The sequence below is a fragment of the Rhinatrema bivittatum genome, chromosome 14 (assembly GCF_901001135.1).
Source record: "Rhinatrema bivittatum chromosome 14, aRhiBiv1.1, whole genome shotgun sequence".
NCBI classification, from domain to species: Eukaryota; Metazoa; Chordata; class Amphibia; order Gymnophiona; family Rhinatrematidae; genus Rhinatrema; species Rhinatrema bivittatum.
The window spans coordinates 2,559,035-2,580,619 of NC_042628.1; the positions used below are offsets into that span (position 1 = coordinate 2,559,035).

General features: G+C 47.5%; 1 protein-coding gene across 1 annotated transcript in view; it reads left to right on the plus strand.

Annotated features, from left to right (window-relative positions):
- Positions 1 to 21,585, plus strand: part of LOC115076082 (caskin-1-like) — a 69,753-nt gene that overhangs the window by 20,096 nt on the left and 28,072 nt on the right. The window contains 4 exon segments of the mRNA XM_029577199.1: positions 1,586 to 1,694; positions 3,074 to 3,168; positions 7,544 to 7,661; positions 16,103 to 16,210. Coding sequence (XP_029433059.1) covers positions 1,586 to 1,694; positions 3,074 to 3,168; positions 7,544 to 7,661; positions 16,103 to 16,210 — 430 coding nt within the window.

Below are 21,585 nucleotides of genomic sequence, written 5' to 3' on the forward strand. Positions count from 1 at the left end.
ACCTCCCAGACCTCGATGCCGCGGGATGGTCAAACATTTATTAAAAGCTTTCCCAGCGGTGAAACTGTGACAGCGTGTGCCCCGCATGGCAGCACCTCCCAGACCTCGATGCCGCGGGATGGTCAAACATTTATTAAAAGCTTTCCCAGCGGTGAAACTGTGACAGCGTGTGCCCCGCATGGCAGCACCTCCCAGACCTCGATGCCGCGGGATGGTCAAACATTTATTAAAAGCTTTCCCAGCGGTGAAACTGTGACAGCGTGTGCCCCGCATGGCAGCACCTCCCAGACCTCGATGCCGCGGGATGGTCAAACATTTATTAAAAGCTTTCCCAGCGGTGAGACTGTGACAGCGTGTGCCCCCGCATGGCAGCACCTCCCAGACCTCGATGCCGCGGGATGGTCAAACATTTATTAAAAGCTTTCCCAGCGGTGAAACTGTGACAGCGTGTGCCCCGCATGGCAGCACCTCCCAGACCTCGATGCCGCGGGATGGTCAAACATTTATTAAAAGCTTTCCCAGCGGTGAAACTGTGACAGCGTGTGCCCTGCATGGCAGCACCTCCCAGACCTCGATGCCGCGGGATGGTCAAACATTTATTAAAAGCTTTCCCTGCAGGGTGCACCTAGTCCTGAGATGGGTTTCTCATTTAGCAGGTCAGCGTGCGTTTTCAGTACTGACTTAATACATTTACCAATCAGCACAGGAGGTCTGAATCTGACAGGACTGGCTGTGCCCAGACATTCAGCCAGAAAGCTCTCTGGGCTATCTCACTTGCTCAGCAGGGTCTGAAAATGCAGCGGGTGCCTGTAAGGACAAGCATGGGCTCACTCCCTGGCTTCTGGTTATTTAGATGTTGCTCTTTGGGACCTTTTGGTCCTTCCAGTGAAGGCAGGTGAGCCATGAGCTTATCAACCAGTGTGAAAACAGGAGGCAGCGGCTTCTGCATATGGGGCCAGAAGAGTCTCGTCTGCCTGTGCTGAAGGGGCAGGACAGATAGCTCATGGCTTTTGCTGCGATGAGGCTCAGGATACATCTTTTGCAATGAAGTTGTGGGGATGCTGTGTTCGGCAACTGGGATATGTAGAAATAAATAGTGTTTTATTTGACTAACTCAGTACGTTTGGGACGAGCTTTATCAGGCTGATGCAGAACTTGTTTGCTCACCTCTGTTAAATACCTTTTCAAATTGTTAGAGATTCTGATGATGGCAGCACTGAAGATGAATTTTCCATTTGCTGACAACTGGAAAAATGAGCAAAAGGTCACTGCGAGATGTCGGGTGTCCCGGGGTCTCTGGAAGTTGCCAGTAACCTCCTGCAAGTCACTGATTGCCTTGTTATAATGAACCTCACTTTCTTCAATTCTTATTTCTCCATGATTCATAGGTTAAAATGCAGGTGTCAGGTTGTCTGACTGACTCCGTGAAATCCTCTGTGTAAGCATCTGAGAAAGAGTCTTGCAGGACTACAAGACCCAGAATGCTAAGGGATGGGCGTGTAGAAACAGGACTGGCTTGAGACTCTTCTTTCTCCAGCACTGGAAATTACGCTCTGGGATGAAGTTACGCCTTTGTGTTTTTCAGAGTGGAATCAATGCACATATCAGGAACACGTACAATCAGACGGCGCTGGACATTGTGAATCAGTTCACAGGCACTCAGGCAAGCAAAGAGATCAAGCAAATGCTACGAGGTAAGGGGGGGTGTCAAGCAGTTCAACACAGTATTCTACCTCAAATGTCTCCTAAATATTTTTTAGGAGATATGATAACATAATATTATTATGTTATCATATCTCCTAACATAATAAAGATATGATAACAATAACATATAATGTCTACAACATTATATGTTACTGTTTTTCTTATGTTGTTAATTGTTTCACATGTCTGTCTGTTTCCCCGCATGTTCATTGTACCTCTGTTTCATTGTATCCACCATCTGGCGACAGTTCAGTTTCTTGTAAACCGGTGCGATATGTTCCCCTACAGGAGCATCGGTATAGAAAAGTTAAAAATAAATAAATAGTGATCAGCTGCTTTCCATGCAGATACTTTGCAAATGCTTGTAAAACATCTCATTATTAGGCAATTTCATGTAAATAAAACAATGCGGTTTTCCTGAAAAAGCACAAGCCATGGTGATTTCATGCAAGTTAACTTACGCATATCCCAGGGCCCAAGGCATAGCAGCTTAAACGCCCCCCCCCCCCCCTGGAAGTCCTGTGAGACCCCTGTCCCACTAACCTGCCACCTCTACAGGTGGCCGTAATGTAAAAAATAAAATAAAGATTCAGTTGCATGGAGAACGCCTCAGATTACCTGACCCGCCCCAGCCCACCTCCTAGGCTTGGTTCTGCTGGTGCTGACCCAGTCACATGCTGGGGGAGTTGTTTGTACTGCTGCAACCTCAGAGCGGCATCAGGGGGCATTAGGGGGCCTACTAACCTGCAGTGTAATAAACGACCCCCATTCACCCCCAGTAAGAAGGGGCCGTCAGAGGGAGGCACTGTGCACCCCCAGTAAGAGGGGAGGTCAGGTGCCCCCAGGGGGGTCATTGCGTGTTCCCGGTCATGCATCAACAGCGGGGGTGGAAGCTTTGCATGCTGTAGCTCCCAGAGTATCTCAGTAGCGTGTGAGCTCTTCAGGGTAGGAACCTATCAGCCCATATTCTACAGATGTGGGGACCTGTGTCTCTTACATGTGTAACGTGCTTAGCATGGGGTTCAGAAACTTGCAGGGTAAATGCTGAGCCCATGGTACAGTGAAGGGAGGAACAGCTGGCCAGGGCTCACGTCTAATTATTTACAAAGGAAAGACCACTTTTGGTTTAGGTTTCTCAGAGAGAAGTTTAAAGAAGTTTGCTTGCAAATGTACAGAAACGGTAGCAGGAAGACAAGACTGTGTAGTGTGTGAGCTCAGGTCATTCTCCACAGGGGTTTTCTTAATCCTTTTTCTGCTTATTGATTTATAAACTTAATATACCACTTTTCCATGCAGTTTGTGTAGTGGGCCGATACTGGCACAGTTTGCCATTCCTTGCCTGACCCCGCTTCCTTTGTATTCTTTTCAGATGCCTCTGCAGCCCTGCAAGTCAGAGCAATGAAGGATTATTGTAACAATTATGACCTGACAAGCCTCAATATAAAGACTGGAGATGTTATCACGGTGAGCTGCCGGCAATATGTTATCTAACTGGGAGGAGGCGAGCGTGCAGTATCAGGGTGAGCTAACTGGGGAGCAGGTGAGCGTGCAGTATCAGGGTGAGCTGCTGGCAATATGTTATCTAACTGGGGAGGAGGTGAGCGTGCAGTATCAGGGTGAGCTGCTGGCAATATGTTATCTAACTGGGGAGGAGGCGAGCGTGCAGTATCAGGGTGAGCTGCTGGCAATATGTTATCTAACTGGGGAGGAGGCGAGCGTGCAGTATCAGGGTGAGCTAACTGGGGAGCAGGTGAGCGTGCAGTATCAGGGTGAGCTGCTGGCAATATGTTATCTAACTGGGGAGGAGGTGAGCGTGCAGTATGAAGGTGAGCTGCTGGCAATATGTTATCTAACTGGGGAGGAGGTGAGAGTGCAGTATCAGGGTGAGCTGCTGGCAATATGTTATCTAACTGGGGAGGAGGTGAGCGTGCAGTATCAGGGTGAGCTGCTGGCAATATGTTATCTAACTGGGGAGGAGGCGAGCGTGCAGTATCAGGGTGAGCTGCTGGCAATATGTTATCTAACTAGGGAGGAGGCGAGTGTGCAGAATCAGGGTGAACTGCAGCTAGTATGACATTTATCGTGGCGATATTTATTTATTTATTATTTATTTATGTGCATATTATCAGGGTGAGCCCCTGGGAGTACCATGTGTAACACAGAGCCCCGGGCACTGAGACCTCTCTCTCCACACCTGCCCCAGGGAGCTGCCCTGCTGTAACACAGAGCCCTGGGCACTCTCCACACCTGCCCCAGGGAGCTGCCCTGCTGTAACACAGAGCCCCGGGCACTCTCCACACCTGCCCCCAGGGAGCTGCCCTGATGTAACACAGAGCCCCGGGCACTCTCCACACCTGCCCCCAGGGAGCTGCCCTGATGTAACACAGAGCCCCGGGCACTCTCCACACCTGCCCCAGGGAGCTGCCCTGGTATAACACAGAGCCCCGGGCACTCTCCACACCTGCCCCAGGGAGCTGCCCTGGTATAACACAGAGCCCCGGGCACTCTCCACACCTGCCCCAGGGAGCTGCCCTGGTGTAACACAGAGCCCCGGGCACTCTCCACACCTGCCCCAGGGAGCTGCCCTGGTGTAACACAGAGCCCCGGGCACTGAGACCTCTCTCTCCACACCTGCCCCAGGGAGCTGCCCTGGTGTAACACAGAGCCCCGGGCACTCTCCACACCTGCCCCAGGGAGCTGCCCTGGTGTAACACAGAGCCCCGGGCATCTCCACACCTGCCCCAGGGAGCTGCCCTGGTGTAACACAGAGCCCCGGGCACTCTCCACACCTGCCCCAGGGAGCTGCCCTGGTGTAACACAGAGCCCCGGGCATCTCCACACCTGCCCCAGGGAGCTGCCCTGCTGTAACACAGAGCCCCGGGCACTCTCCACACCTGCCCCAGGGAGCTGCCCTGCTGTAACACAGAGCCCCGGGCACTCTCCACACCTGCCCCAGGGAGCTGCCCTGGTATAACACAGAGCCCCGGGCACTCTCCACACCTGCCCCAGGGAGCTGCCCTGGTGTAACACAGAGCCCCGGGCACTCTCCACACCTGCCCCAGGGAGCCTGCCCTGGTGTAACACAGAGCCCTGGGCACTCTCCACACCTGCCCCAGGGAGCTGCCCTGGTATAACACAGAGCCCCGGGCACTCTCCACACCTGCCCCAGGGAGCTGCCCTGGTGTAACACAGAGCCCCGGGCACTCTCCACACCTGCCCCAGGGAGCTGCCCTGATGTAACACAGAGCCCCGGGCACTCTCCACACCTGCCCCAGGGAGCTGCCCTGGTGTAACACAGAGCCCCGGGCACTCTCCACACCTGCCCCAGGGAGCTGCCCTGGTGTAACACAGAGCCCCGGGCACTCTCCACACCTGCCCCCAGGGAGCTGCCCTGATGTAACACAGAGCCCCGGGCACTCTCCACACCTGCCCCAGGGAGCTGCCCTGCTGTAACACAGAGCCCCGGGCACTCTCCACACCTGCCCCAGGGAGCTGCCCTGCTGTAACACAGAGCCCCGGGCACTCTCCACACCTGCCCCCAGGGAGCTGCCCTGATGTAACACAGAGCCCCGGGCACTCTCCACACCTGCCCCAGGGAGCTGCCCTGGTGTAACACAGAGCCCCGGGCACTCTCCACACCTGCCCCAGGGAGCTGCCCTGCTGTAACACAGCCCCGGGCACTCTCCACACCTGCCCCAGGGAGCTGCCCTGCTGTAACACAGAGCCCCGGGCACTCTCCACACCTGCCCCCAGGGAGCTGCCCTGCTGTAACACAGAGCCCCGGGCACTCTCCACACCTGCCCCAGGGAGCTGCCCTGGTGTAACACAGAGCCCCGGGCACTCTCCACACCTGCCCCAGGGAGCTGCCCTGCTGTAACACAGAGCCCCGGGCACTCTCCACACCTGCCCCAGGGAGCTGCCCTGCTGTAACATAGAGCCCCGGGCACTCTCCACACCTGCCCCAGGAAGCTGCCCTGCTGTAACACAGAGCCCTGGGCACTCTCCACACCTGCCCCAGGGAGCTGCCCTGCTGTAACACAGAGCCCCGGGCACTGAGACCTCTCTCTCCACACCTGCCCCAGGGAGCTGCCCTGGTGTAACACAGAGCCCCGGGCACTCTCCACACCTGCCCCAGGGAGCTGCCCTGGTGTAACACAGAGCCCCGGGCACTCTCCACACCTGCCCCAGGGAGCTGCCCTGCTGTAACACAGAGCCCCGGGCACTCTCCACACCTGCCTCCAGGGAGCCTGCCCTGGTGTAACACAGAGCCCCGGGCACTCTCCACACCTGCCCCAGGGAGCTGCCCTGATGTAACACAGAGCCCCGGGCACTCTCCACACCTGCCCCAGGGAGCTGCCCTGATGTAACACAGAGCCCCGGGCACTCTCCACACCTGCCCCAGGGAGCTGCCCTGATGTAACACAGAGCCCCGGGCACTCTCCACACCTGCCCCAGGGAGCTGCCCTGCTGTAACATAGAGCCCCGGGCACTCTCCACACCTGCCCCAGGAAGCTGCCCTGCTGTAACACAGAGCCCCGGGCACTCTCCACACCTGCCCCAGGGAGCTGCCCTGCTGTAACACAGAGCCCCGGGCACTGAGACCTCTCTCTCCACACCTGCCCCAGGGAGCTGCCCTGCTGTAACACAGAGCCCCGGGCACTCTCCACACCTGCCTCCAGGGAGCCTGCCCTGGTGTAACACAGAGCCCCGGGCACTCTCCACACCTGCCCCAGGGAGCTGCCCTGATGTAACACAGAGCCCCGGGCACTCTCCACACCTGCCCCAGGGAGCTGCCCTGGTGTAACACAGAGCCCCGGGCACTCTCCACACCTGCCCCCAGGGAGCTGCCTTGGTGTAACACAGAGCCCCGGGCACTCTCCACACCTGCCCCAAGGAGCTGCCCTGCTGTAACACAGAGCCCCGGGCACTCTCCACACCTGCCCCCAGGGAGCTGCCCTGGTGTAACACAGAGCCCCGGGCACTCTCCACACCTGCCCCAGGGAGCTGCCCTGGTGTAACACAGAGCCCCGGGCACTCTCCACACCTGCCCCAGGGAGCTGCCCTGGTATAACACAGAGCCCCGGGCACTCTCCACACCTGCCCCAGGGAGCTGCCCTGGTGTAACACAGAGCCCCGGGCACTCTCCACACCTGCCCCAGGGAGCTGCCCTGCTGTAACACAGAGCCCCGGGCACTCTCCACACCTGCCCCAGGGAGCTGCCCTGCTGTAACACAGAGCCCCGGGCACTCTCCACACCTGCCCCAGGGAGCTGCCCTGCTGTAACACAGAGCCCCGGGCACTCTCCACACCTGCCCCAGGGAGCTGCCCTGGTATAACACAGAGCCCCGGGCACTCTCCACACCTGCCCCAGGGAGCTGCCCTGGTGTAACACAGAGCCCCGGGCACTCTCCACACCTGCCCCAGGGAGCTGCCCTGGTGTAACACAGAGCCCCGGGCACTCTCCACACCTGCCCCAGGGAGCTGCCCTGCTGTAACACAGAGCCCCGGGCACTCTCCACACCTGCCCCAGGGAGCTGCCCTGGTATAACACAGAGCCCCGGGCACTCTCCACACCTGCCTCCAGGGAGCCTGCCCTGCTGTAACACAGAGCCCCGGGCACTCTCCACACCTGCCCTGGTATAACACAGAGCCCCGGGCACTCTCCACACCTGCCTCCAGGGAGCCTGCCCCCCTGTAACATTTAGCCTCATGAATCTGCTCCCCGAGCAGTTGCAGACCTGAGAGTCTGCAGGCGTCAGGTTCTCCAGTGAGGCACATTAGGTAAATAATGATTATTCCTGTTGGGTATTGCAGTGAAATCTTGTTATTTTCTCGGCAGGTGCTGGAGCAGCATCCAGATGGCAGGTGGAAAGGCTGTATCCATGACAACAGGACCGGCAATGACCGCGTGGGCTACTTTCCTTCCAACTTAGTGGAAGCCATAAGCAAGAGGACAGGCAAAGCCCCCTTTATTCTTTTAGTGGCATCTTCGGTGGTGAAACTGCTTTGTGCACACTTTACCCCCTTGTGTTCAGCAGTCCCTGTGCCCACAGGATGCAAAGCTTGGAAGAAGCTGCATCTGAAAATGTTCATTTACTTTCTACCTCCCTCTGCCGGGACAGAAGAAATCCTGCAGACGGGAAGTGGATACTGCAAGTGCAGGCCTGAAATTACATTCCAGCTTCACTGTTCTCTGCTGAAATACTTACACTCGTGACTCGTGATTCTATTCACTGATTACCCAATTTCCACAAAATGTAAACAGCAGCGTCTCTATTTATTGCTTAAATGCACTACCATGGTAATTGCACTGTAGGGTCACTGCTTAAATCCCCTGTACATCCAGGATAATTACACTATAGAGTCACTATTTGCTACCTGAATACCCTGCGCGTCCAGGATAATTACACTATAGAGTCACTATTTGCTACCTGAATACCGTGCACATCCAGGATAATTACACTATAGAGTCACTATTTGCTACCTAAATATCCTGTACATCCAGGATAATTACACTATAGAGTCACTATTTGCTACCTGAATACCGTGCACATCCAGGATAATTACACTATAGAGTCACTATTTGCTACCTGAATACCCTGTACATCCAGGATAATTACACTATAGCGTCACTATTTGCTACCTGAATACCCTGTACATCCAGGATAATTACACTATAGAGTCACTATTTGCTACCTGAATACCCTGCACATCCAGGATAATTACACTATAGAGTCACTATTTGCTACCTGAATACCCTGCGCGTCCAGGATAATTACACTATAGAGTCACTATTTGCTACCTGAATACCCTGCACATCCAGGATAATTACACTATAGAGTCACTATTTGCTACCTGAATACCCTGCACATCCAGGATAATTACACTATAGAGTCACTATTTGCTACCTGAATACCCTGTGCGTCCACAATAATTACTCTTTGGATTCACAACTCACTGCCTAAATCCCCTGCACTTCCACGGTAATTGCACTCTCGACTAACAGGCCGATACAGTAAAGTTCGCGGGAGAGCGAGCGAGCGTCTGCTCTCCCGGCGCGTGCACAGGCCACTCTCCTGTGCGCGTGATTCACTAAAAAAAATATTCAAATTAGGGCCCGCGGTAAAAAGAGGCGCTAGGGTCAGTAGCGCATCCCTAGCGCCTCTTTTCGGACTGGAGCGGCGGCTGTCAGTGAGTTTGAAAGCTGACGCTCAATTTTGCTGGCGTCTGTTCTCAAACCCGCTGACAGCCACAGGTTTGGAAACCGGACGCCGGCAAAATTGAGCGTCCTGTTTTCAACCCGCGAACTGCGGGCCGATTTAAAAAAAATTTTTTTTAATTATTTTTTACTTTGGGACCTCCGACTTAATGTCGCCATGATATTAAGTCGGAGGGTGCACAGAAAAGCAGTTTTTACTGCTTTTCTGTGCACTTCCCCGGCGCCGGCAGAAATTAACGCCTTCCTTTGCGTAGATGCGCTATTACCCCTTACTGAATAAGGGGTAAAGCTAGCGAGTCGAAAACGCACGTGCAACCGCGGGTTGTACTGTATCGGCCTGTAAATTAGTAGAGAAAAAGGAAGTGGAACTGTGGAGGAGGGGAGCGGAGCTTGGCAGGACCAGGGGTCTCTCACACCCAAATCAAAGCTGTGTGCCTGCCTTTGTCTCGGGGTAATTTTCTGATCTTCTCTGCTTCTACCAAGGGCTGGCATCCAAAAATAATCCATGCAATTACTGGACCTGCTCTGTTTCCTCATACGCTGCCAGCTCTGCTCCACTTTCTTGGGCCCCAGAAAAAAGCTGACAGAACACCATTTTGGGTTGTTCTCCTAGAAATTCAGCCCTCAGTAGTGGACACAAGAAGGGGTTGAATTATCCTAAGTCTGAAAGTTATGAGCAGCAGTGCCATTCATCAAGGCCAGGGTTGAAGCTTTGACAATTGTTACTAGTGCTAATTCGAACCGTTTTTTGAGTCTGCTCTTTGCTTTGCAGAGTCTGCTTCAGTATTGCCACCTTCCCCTTATGTTCCCTGCAATACGGGCAGGGGGGGTGCTGGATTCAGGAGAAGATTGGTTGTGCTCCAGGCTCATTCCCTCCACTTCTCTTCCCTGCAGGCTGCCTGGAGGGAGGGACTGGAGTAGAACACTCCTACTGCTCTGCCTCTGAAGCTTATAAAGAAGTGCTGGATCTGCGTTCCAGGCCATTCCACTACAAATTAAGCCCTGAATACACTAGACTCACTATTCACTGCTTAAATATCCTGCACTTCCACCATTATTACACTATAGAGTCACTATTCACTGTTTAAATATCCTGCACTTCCACCATTATTACACTATAGATTCACTATTCACTGCTTAAATATCCTGCACTTCCACCATTATTACACTATAGATTCACTATTCACTGCTTAAATATCCTGCACTTCCACCATTATTACACTATAGAGTCACTATTCACTGCTTAAATATCCTGCACTTCCACCATTATTACACTATAGATTCACTATTCACTGCTTAAATATCCTGCACTTCCACCATTATTACACTATAGAGTCACTAATCACTGCTTAAATATCCTGCACTTCCACCATTATTATATAGATTCACTATTCACTGCTTAAATATCCTGCACTTCCACCATTATTACACTATAGAGTCACTAATCACTGCTTAAATATCCTGCACTTCCACCATTATTATATAGATTCACTATTCACTGCTTAAATATCCTGCACTTCCACCATTATTACACTATAGAGTCACTAATCACTGCTTAAATATCCTGCACTTCCACCATTATTATATAGATTCACTATTCACTGTTTAAATATCCTGCACTTCCACCATTATTACACTATAGAGTCACTAATCACTGCTTAAATATCCTGCACTTCCACCATTATTACACTATAGAGTCACTAATCACTGCTTAAATATCCTGCACTTCCACCATTTTTACACTATAAATTCACTATTCACTGCTTAAATATCCTGCACTTCCACCATTATTATATAGATTCACTATTCACTGCTTAAATATCCTGCACTTCCACCATTATTATATAGATTCACTATTCACTGCTTAAATATCCTGCACTTCCACCATTATTACACTATAGAGTCACTAATCACTGCTTAAATATCCTGCACTTCCACCATTATTATATAGATTCACTATTCACTGTTTAAATATCCTGCACTTCCACCATTATTACACTATAGAGTCACTAATCACTGCTTAAATATCCTGCACTTCCACCATTATTATATAGATTCACTATTCACTGTTTAAATATCCTGCACTTCCACCATTATTACACTATAGAGTCACTAATCACTGCTTAAATATCCTGCACTTCCACCATTATTACACTATAGAGTCACTAATCACTGCTTAAATATCCTGCACTTCCACCATTATTACACTATAGAGTCACTAATCACTGCTTAAATATCCTGCACTTCCACCATTATTACAGTATAGAGTCACTATTCACTGCTTAAATATCCTGCACTTCCACCATTATTACACTATAGAGTCACTAATCACTGCTTAAATATCCTGCACTTCCACCATTATATAGATTCACTATTCACTGTTTAAATATCCTGCACTTCCACCATTATTACACTATAGAGTCACTAATCACTGCTTAAATATCCTGCACTTCCACCATTATTATATAGATTCACTATTCACTGTTTAAATATCCTGCACTTCCACCATTATTACACTATAGAGTCACTAATCACTGCTTAAATATCCTGCACTTCCACCATTATTTCACTATAGAGTCACTAATCACTGCTTAAATATCCTGCACGTCCACCATTATTACACTATAGAGTCACTAATCACTGCTTAAATATCCTGCACTTCCACCATTATTACACTATAGAGTCACTAATCACTGCTTAAATATCCTGCACTTCCACCATTATTACACTATAGAGTCACTAATCACTGCTTAAATATCCTGCACTTCCACCATAATTACACTATAGAGTCACTAATCACTGCTTAAATATCCTGCACTTCCACCATAATTACACTATAGAGTCACTAATCACTGCTTAAATATCCTGCACTTCCACCATTATTACACTATAGAGTCACTAATCACTGCTTAAATATCCTGCACTTCCACCATAATTACACTATAGAGTCACTAATCACTGCTTAAATATCCTGCACTTCCACCATAATTACACTATAGAGTCACTATTCACTGCTTAAATATCCTGCACTTCCACCATTATTACACTATAGAGTCACTAATCACTGCTTAAATATCCTGCACTTCCACCATTATTACACTATAGAGTCACTAATCACTGCTTAAATATCCTGCACTTCCACCATAATTACACTATAGAGTCACTAATCACTGCTTAAATATCCTGCACTTCCACCATTATTACACTATAGAGTCACTAATCACTGCTTAAATATCCTGCACTTCCACCATAATTACACTATAGAGTCACTAATCACTGCTTAAATATCCTGCACTTCCACCATTATTACACTATAGATTCACTATTCACTGCTTAAATATCCTGCACTTCCACCATTATTACACTATAGATTCACTATTCACTGCTTAAATATCCTGCACTTCCACCATTATTACACTATAGATTTACTATTCACTGCTTAAATATCCTGCACTTCCACCATTATTATATAGATTCACTATTCACTGTTTAAATATCCTGCACTTCCACCATTATTACACTATAGAGTCACTAATCACTGCTTAAATATCCTGCACTTCCACCATTATTACACTATAGAGTCACTAATCACTGCTTAAATATCCTGCACTTTCACCATTATTACACTATAGAGTCACTATTCACTGTTTAAATATCCTGCACTTCCACCATTATTACACTATAGAGTCACTATTCACTGCTTAAATATCCTGCACTTCCACCATTATTACACTATAGAGTCACTAATCACTGCTTAAATATCCTGCACTTCCACCATTATTACACTATAGAGTCACTAATCACTGCTTAAATATCCTGCACTTCCACCCTTATTACACTATAGAGTCACTAATCACTGCTTAAATATCCTGCACTTCCACCATTATTATATAGATTCACTATTCACTGTTTAAATATCCTGCACTTCCACCATTATTTCACTATAGAGTCGCTAATCACTGCTTAAATATCCTGCACGTCCACCATTATTACACTATAGAGTCACTAATCACTGCTTAAATATCCTGCACTTCCACCATTATTACACTATAGAGTCACTAATCACTGCTTAAATATCCTGCACTTCCACCATAATTACACTATAGAGTCACTAATCACTGCTTAAATATCCTGCACTTCCACCATAATTACACTATAGAGTCACTAATCACTGCTTAAATATCCTGCACTTCCACCATTATTATATAGATTCACTATTCACTGTTTAAATATCCTGCACTTCCACCATTATTTCACTATAGAGTCACTAATCACTGCTTAAATATCCTGCACGTCCACCATTATTACACTATAGAGTCACTAATCACTGCTTAAATATCCTGCACTTCCACCATTATTACACTATAGAGTCACTAATCACTGCTTAAATATCCTGCACTTCCACCATAATTACACTATAGAGTCACTAATCACTGCTTAAATATCCTGCACTTCCACCATTATTACACTATAGATTCACTATTCACTGCTTAAATATCCTGCACTTCCACCATTATTACACTATAGATTCACTATTCATTGCTTAAATATCCTGCACTTCCACCATTATTACACTATAGATTTACTATTCACTGCTTAAATATCCTGCACTTCCACCATTATTATATAGATTCACTATTCACTGTTTAAATATCCTGCACTTCCACCATTATTACACTATAGAGTCACTAATCACTGCTTAAATATCCTGCACTTCCACCATTATTACACTATAGAGTCACTAATCACTGCTTAAATATCCTGCACTTCCACCATTATTACACTATAGAGTCACTAATCACTGCTTAAATATCCTGCACTTCCACCATTATTACACTATAGAGTCACTAATCACTGCTTAAATATCCTGCACTTCTACCATTATTACACTATAGAGTCACTAATCACTGCTTAAATATCCTGCACTTCCACCATTATTACACTATAGAGTCACTAATCACTGCTTAAATATCCTGCACTTCCACCATTATTACACTATAGAGTCACTAATCACTGCTTAAATATCCTGCACTTCCACCATTATTACACTATAGAGTCACTAATCACTGCTTAAATATCCTGCACTTCCACCATTATTACACTATAGAGTCACTAGCTGGATTGCGTGCTGCTCCTGCTTTGGTTCCTGCCTTGCCCAATCCAGCTCGTTCTGCCTTTGACCTTCCTTCATCCCAGTTCTTCTCCAGTGTATTCGGTACTGACCTCTCCTTTGGATCCGGACTCTTCTCTTGCCGACCGCCTGCCACAGTCCTCAGCTCCGAACTCTGTGTACATCCTGCATGCCACCTGCCTTGACCTCTGGCTTGCTCCTGATCATTGTCAACTGCAGCCTGCCCTGACCTTGGCCTTGCCCCGGACCCTGTCTTCCTAGATGCCCTATGGGACTCTCGTTTATGTTCTGCCGGCCGCTGGAGCCCAAAGGCTCAACCTGCAGGGAACGGGACTGGTATAGGTGTAGCTCCGGTCTAGTCTCAGTCCAGGGTGCATTTGCCAGCTGACAGAATGGGCCAAGTGACTTGGCCTACTAGGCTGAATCAACCATGCCGCAGCACAAGGATCCCCTATCTTAATAGTTTGATTTTTGTCAAACAAAACATTTGCTATTGTGGCTGAAATGTACATTTTCTAACTCATCTGTTGGGCGACCATTATTCCAGAAGTCTTATGGCAAATCTGATATGGGCAACAATGCTTTTTGTAGACAGCACTGCTTTCTTCCATGAGCACTGATCCTATTGAGTTCTTTCCTGATGGTTGATGCATAAACCCTCGCATCAGCTGCAGCGAAAGAGGCTCGTAGGTCTTCAGATGTTAGTCTGAGGTTCTTTGTGACTTCCTGGATAATTTTCTGGTTTTGGGGTGATCTTGGCAGGACAATGATTGTAATCTTTTCCATTTATAGACTGTTGGTTTGATAGTGGGTGAATGGGGTCCCAAAGGTTTAGAAATGGCCTTGTAAATCTATCCAGACAGACAAGCAAAAACGTCCTTTTGTCCAGTCATTGTGGCAACCTGCACAGGCCAGAGGCCACACGCCAGGGCTCTTTCTGGAACTCTGCAGTCACGGGCCCAGGTGTTGACGTTGCGTGATTACCCAAGACCTCCTCCATTCCAGGGGCCGTGACTGCTGCGTCCTCAGCATTCCCAGCCACAGCCGACCCAGGGAGCGGGGACCTTCTGCGTGGTGGTGCACAGATCTGTCACTAAACCACTGGACCGGCCCTGTGTGAAGGTTCTTGATCATTTGTCTTGCAGCAAGGCTTTGTAGGGTTTGGATATTGGGTCCTTTGATGGAGTGTTCCTATGTAATCATTTTTTGTTTGTGTCCCTCCCCTCCAGGCAGCCTGCAGGGAAGAGAAGTGGAGGGAATGAGCCTGAAGCACAGCCAATCTTCTCCTGAATCCAGCCCCCACCCCCGTATTGCAGGGAACATAAGGGGAAGGTGGCAATACCGAAGCAGACTCTGCAAAGCAAAGAGCAGACTAAAAATAAACAAAAAAAAAAACCAGTTCGAATTAACACGAGTAACAATTGTCAAGGCTTCAACCCTGGCCTTGATGAATGGCTCTGCTGCTCATAACTTTCAGACTTAGGATAATTCAACAGGAAGCAATCACAAGGACATCAGGTGTGTGTGACAGCAGCAGGAAGTGATCACACAGAGCCAAGGTTTTAGTTAATTTATATACCTGGGTAAAAGGCCTCTTTGAATACTGCCCACAAGATGCCTGAATTTACCTGATTATATTCCTGGGGGCAGGGTCAGACCGGGAGAAGCAAAAATGTGCAGAGTTTCACATTTTCAGAACCATCTGCATTGTTTTGGCTGGAAAATGTACCCTGAGAAAATGCAGGAGCAAATCGGTGCCTGCAGAGTCTTGAAAATGTGACCCTATATGCACAAGGTGCCATGAGGTCAGGGCTGAAGGTTCAAGGTCATTTTCAGGCTTCACCTTCCCTTACACAGCTCCATAAAGGTTCTGGTTGCACTTGCTCCTTCTGTAACACCTCTGCTGCCTAAAAAAGCGTGAGCATGTGGGATTGGCTTCTGTGATTCTTGAGGAAACGATTGCCAGAGCTCTGGGTAGGGGCAGGGGTGGCAGTCCTGTCGCTGTTCCACGTTTGCACTCAGCTTGTCTCTCTTTGTTTCTCCTAAAGGGTCCCGAGGCTCAGACTCAAGTCCTTCTCATCTCTCTCCAGCACAAGTCTCCACCACCAGTATCGCTCCTGCTGAAGAGATCTGGGTGCTTCGGAAACCGTATGCAGGTATGGCTAAGGAGGAAGGTGGTAAGTTTGCCTGTGACTGGCAGAATGGAGCTAATCCCCTACCATAGCCATCACCAACGCCTTCCCAGAGACAAAACACTACAATACAGTGCTCACACATATTATCGGACCCACAAAAGGGCTGGAATAGTACAGCTTTAAAACTTTTACTAATTCAACCCTATTGTGTCTGTAAAATAGAGCAATGGCTGATGGCTACTGGTGGCTGCATATACTGGATGTGACATCCTAAATGATTTCCCAGCACACATGCTGCATATACTGGATGTGACATCCTAAATGATTTCCCAGCACACAAGCTACATATACTGGATGTGACATCCTAAATGATTTCCCAGCACACATGCTGCATATACTGGATGTGACATCCTAAATGATTTCCCAGCACACATGCTGCATATACTGGATGTGACATCCTAAATGATTTCCCAGCACACATGCTGCATATACTGGATGTGACATCCTAAATGATTTCCCAGCACACATGCTGCATATACTGGATGTGACATCCTAAATGATTTCCCAGCACACATGCTGCATATACTGGATGTGACATCCTAAATGATTTCCCAGCACACATGCTGCATATACTGGATGTGACATGTACATCTTAAGGACCACCTGTTGATAAAGCCCAGAAGCTGATGACTCAGTGGTGTACTTGATTGACATTTTTAAACTTGTCATACTGATAGATTATGAAATATTGTACCATTCGATATAGGATTTATCCAGGAATGATGCCTGATCCTGCTTAAATCATCCATGCAATGAATGTCCCATATACTATTTCAGATTCAAATCTCTCCCCCCCCCCCCAGAACATTGGTTAGTAGGTAGTAGCCCCAGAATGAAGGCTTCAGCTAGAACTCTGTGTGTTTCTTATCTAGTGACTTCTTGCACACTGAAGGTGACAGACGTTTAATGCCACTCTGGGCAGAGATAATCCCCATGTATTATGCACAAGAAACAATGCTTGAGATGCTGCAAAGCATTATTTTCAGACACCTGGTTTTAGTTTTCTCGGTTCATTGTTATTTTGCTAACTCTGAAGAAAATACTACAAACTCAGTTTTAGCAGAGAGAGAGAACCAGAAAGCCCTTTCAGGCTGATACTGAGCTCACCGTTTAACCCAGCTTGGATGTGCATTTTGAATGAGCGTCCCTAACCCCTTGTACTTGTCCATAACACTCATCCAAAGACCCCCCTGAAACGAATAGCGCTCATCACAGGCAAATGCATATTGATGAGTCATTTTCCCAGATACTGTAAAAAAAATAAATAAAAAAACAAGTGCCCCTGATCCGCACATTTTACGCTCAGAACTCAATGCTTTTCTGTACATCCTCTGACTTAATACTGTGGCGATATTAAGTTACAGGAACCAAAGATAAAAAAAGAGAAGTGTGCCAGCGGGTCAGCTTAGCTCAGTTTCATGAGCGTCCTTTTTTCCTAAGCCCTGGCTACGCTCAGCTTACTTGTAAAATTGAGCCTCCGTTTTTCTAAGCCGCTGACAGCCACCTCTCCTGCGCCACGCTGTCGTCCCTAGCACCTCCTTGTAGCACGACTCCTCAGCTGCCCAAGAGCGGGGGCTGTGTGCGCGTTGAAAGGGCGGGCACCAAAAACGGATGCACTTTGTTTAGCGGGTCCCTATTGTATCGGCCCGAATGTGTGAAGGGAGCTTCTCACGCTGGAAGTCTTAGAGCAAACCATGATTGAGCAGGGGTGAGGAGGATCCTGCTGCTCCCCGAAGGCTCACTGACCTGAATGATTCCCGCTCTCTTCCGCACTGTGCATGCAGTTCTAGCTCACATTAGTCTATCAGTGCAGTGTGGCTCTAATACAGCTTCTCATCAGATTTTTAGAAAATAAATAAGCCAGAAAAAAAGGTTTCTCGTTAAAAGCACAGAGACTCACCCTAATACGAGGCAACAACTGAAGCCATCCAAGGCTGTGTGAAGTGTCCTGCTGGCTGGTTTCGTGTACATCACAGAAGCCAAAGACTGGATGAACGTGGAGTCACACCTTCCCTGTCACTGTAACCTTTTAGCTGTGCTGGGGCAGTATGTGTGTAAGTGTGAAGCTGGCACTGCTGCCGCCTGGGCTGTACCTGTCCTAAGCTGGGGCAGTATGTGTGTAAGTGTGAAGCTCGCACTGCTGCCGCCTGGGCTGTACGTGCCTGTCCTGTGGTGGTGCAATGTGTGTGTGTAGATAGGTAGGTTGCATTGCTGTTACTTGTGCTTTGCCTGTCCTGTGGTGGGCAGTATGTGTGTGGCAAGGTGGGAAGTGTGCACTGCTGTTGGTTACTTCAGGAGGGAGGTTATTGAAGCCAAATTTAGGGTTTTAGGTAGAAAGCTGAAATTCAGAACCTAGCATTCAGAAATGCTCCCTGTTCCATGTGCAGGTCCCCAGAGTCAGTAAGAGCTCCAGAGTCTCAATGTGCAGATGAGACAATGATGCAGGGAAGAGGGTTTTAGGTGTGTAAGGAACTGGGAAACTTTTGGGTAAAGGGGTGGCCTTTTCCAAAAGGATGGGCCCCACCATAACCTAAGTGGGACCAGGCTGCAGGCACTAACCTTTAAAGAGGAGATAGCGCAGCTTCTAAACTAGATGATGGGGAAAGCTGACAGTCGCTCAGCAGCGCATGGTTCAGAATGATGCATCTTTGAAGGATACGAAGAGAACAGGGAAATCAGGGCATCCCAGTAGAGAGGCTGCAATAAATGCCAAAAGGGACCTGGTGTCTGTAAGTAAACTGCAGAAAGATTCTAAATTACCCCATCAAGTAATGAGGAGGTTGTTAACACAAACAAGAAACATACTTTGAAATGTCTGCATGCAAATCTAGAAGTCTAAAAAAATAAGATGGGAGAGTTAGAGTGCATAGCACTGGATGAAGAGGGAGATATAACTGGTGGAAGGAGGATAACCAATGGGACTCTGTGATACCAGGGTAAAAATGAGATTTAAATGACAGGATGGATCAAATTGTGGGAGGGGTGGCACTGTATGTTACAGAGCATTGAGTCAAACAGGATAAAAGCTCTGCAGGAAACAAAATGCAATGTTGAATCTTTATGGATAGAAATTCCAGGTGAACAAGGGAATAAAAAGTAGTGAAAGTGTATTACTGTCCACCTGGCCAGAATGAACTAACAGAGAACGAAATGCTAAAATAAATTAGGGAAGTGAACAAACTCAGCAGCAGAGTAATAATGGGAGATTTCAATAATCCCAGTACTGACGAGGTGAACGTCACATCAGGACATGCTGGAGAGGTAACGTTCCCAGATTAAATAAATGGAGCAGCTGGACAAGAACCAACAAGAGGGGAAACTACTTTAGACCCAGTCCTTAGAGGAGCAAAGGATTTGGTGCGAGAGGTAACAGTGTTAGAGCCACTTGGCAATAGTGATCACAACATGATCAAATTTGGCATAATAAATAGAGGGAGGGCAAAAGAGAAATCTACTGCGACAGCATTTAACTTTCAAAAAAGTGCCTATGCTAAAATGAAGAAAATGGTTAGGGAAAAACTGAAAGGAGCAGCTGCAAAGGTTAAGAGTTTAGCTCAGGCATGGACGGTGTTTGGCAATTCCATCTTGGAAGCCCAGAGCAGATGTATTCCATGCATTAGAAAAGGTGGAAGGAAGGCTAAATGACTACTGGCATGGCTGAAAGGTGAGGTGAGAGAGGCTACAATATCTAAAAGAACATCTTCCAAGAAATGGAAAAGGGATCAAATGAAAAAAACAGGAAACAGCATAAGCAGCACTGGCAAGTCAGATGCAAAACATTGATAAGGAAGTCTAAGAGAGAATTTAAAAAGTAACTTGCCATAGAAGCAAAACACTCATAAACGTTTTCAGGTACATTCGAGGTAAAAATCCTGCAAGGGAGTCAGTTGGACCATTAGATGATCAAGGTTAAAAGAGGCACTTAGGCATGACAATTCCATACCAGAGAGACTAAAATAATTTTTGCTTTAGTATTCATTGAGGAAGATGTAAGAGATATAGCCATGCCAGAAATTATATTCAAAGTTGATGATTTAGAAGAGCTGAAACAAATCAGTGAACCTGGAAGCCATACTAGGGCAAATTGACAAACTAAAGAGTAGCAAATCACCTGGACCAGATGGTATACATCCCAAAGTGCTGAAAGAACTGGGAAATGAAATTGCGGACCTGCTATGGGAAATTTGTAAACTATCAGTAACATCATCTATGGTACCTGAAGACTGGAGGGTTGCCAGTGTAACACCAATTTTTAAAAAGGGATCAAGGACTGATCCAAGAAACTACAGACCAGTGAGTCTGATGTCTGTGCCAGGCAAAAGAGTAGAAACTATCATAAAGAACAAAATTGCTGAACATATAGATAAGCCTAGTTTAATGGGACAAAGCCAACATGGGTTTAGCCAAGGGAAGTCTTGCCGCACTAATTTGCTACATTTTTTTGAAGGCATACATAAACGTGGATAAAGGTGAGCCGGTCGATATAGTGTTTCTGGGTTTCTTGTAAGCATCTGACAAAGACAATCACGAGAGACTTCTTAGGAAATTAAAAAGTCATGGGATAGGGGGCAGTGTCCTATTGTGGATTGCCAACTGGTTAAAAGATAGAAAACAGAGAGTAGGGCTAAATGGTAAATTTTCCCAATGGAGAAAGGTGAATAGTGGAGTCCCCCAGGGATCTGTTCTAGGAATGATGCTTTTTAATATATTTATAATCGACCTGGAAATGGGAACCACAAGTGAGCTGATCAAATTTGCAGATGTCACAGAAAGCTGACAAATCGCAAGAGGATTGTGAGAAATTGTGAGAGGATCTTGCAACACTGGGAGACTGGGCATCCAAATGGAAAACGAAATGTAATGTGCACAAGTGCAAAGTGATGCACTTAGGGAAGAGAAACCCAAATTATAGCTGCACAATGTGAGGTTCCACATTGGGAGTCACCACTCAGGAAAAGGATCCAGGTGTCAGCATTGATAATGCAGTGAAATCCTCAGCTCAGTGTGCGGCAGCAGCCAAGAAAGCAAATAGAAAGCTGGGGATTATCAGTAAAGGAATGGAGAATAAAACAGAGAATATCATAATGCCTCTGTATCCTCCATGGTGCAACCTCATCTCGAGTATTGTGTGCAGTTCTGGTCACCACATCTCAAAAAAGATATAACAGAATTAGAAAAGGTGCAGAGAAGGGCGACCAAGATGATAAAGGGGATGGAACAGCTCCCCTATGAGGAAATGCTAAAGAGGTTAGGACTCTTCAGCTTGGAGAAGAGACGGCTGAGGGGAAATATGATAGAGGGCTATAAAATAATGAGTGGAATGGAACGAGCAAATG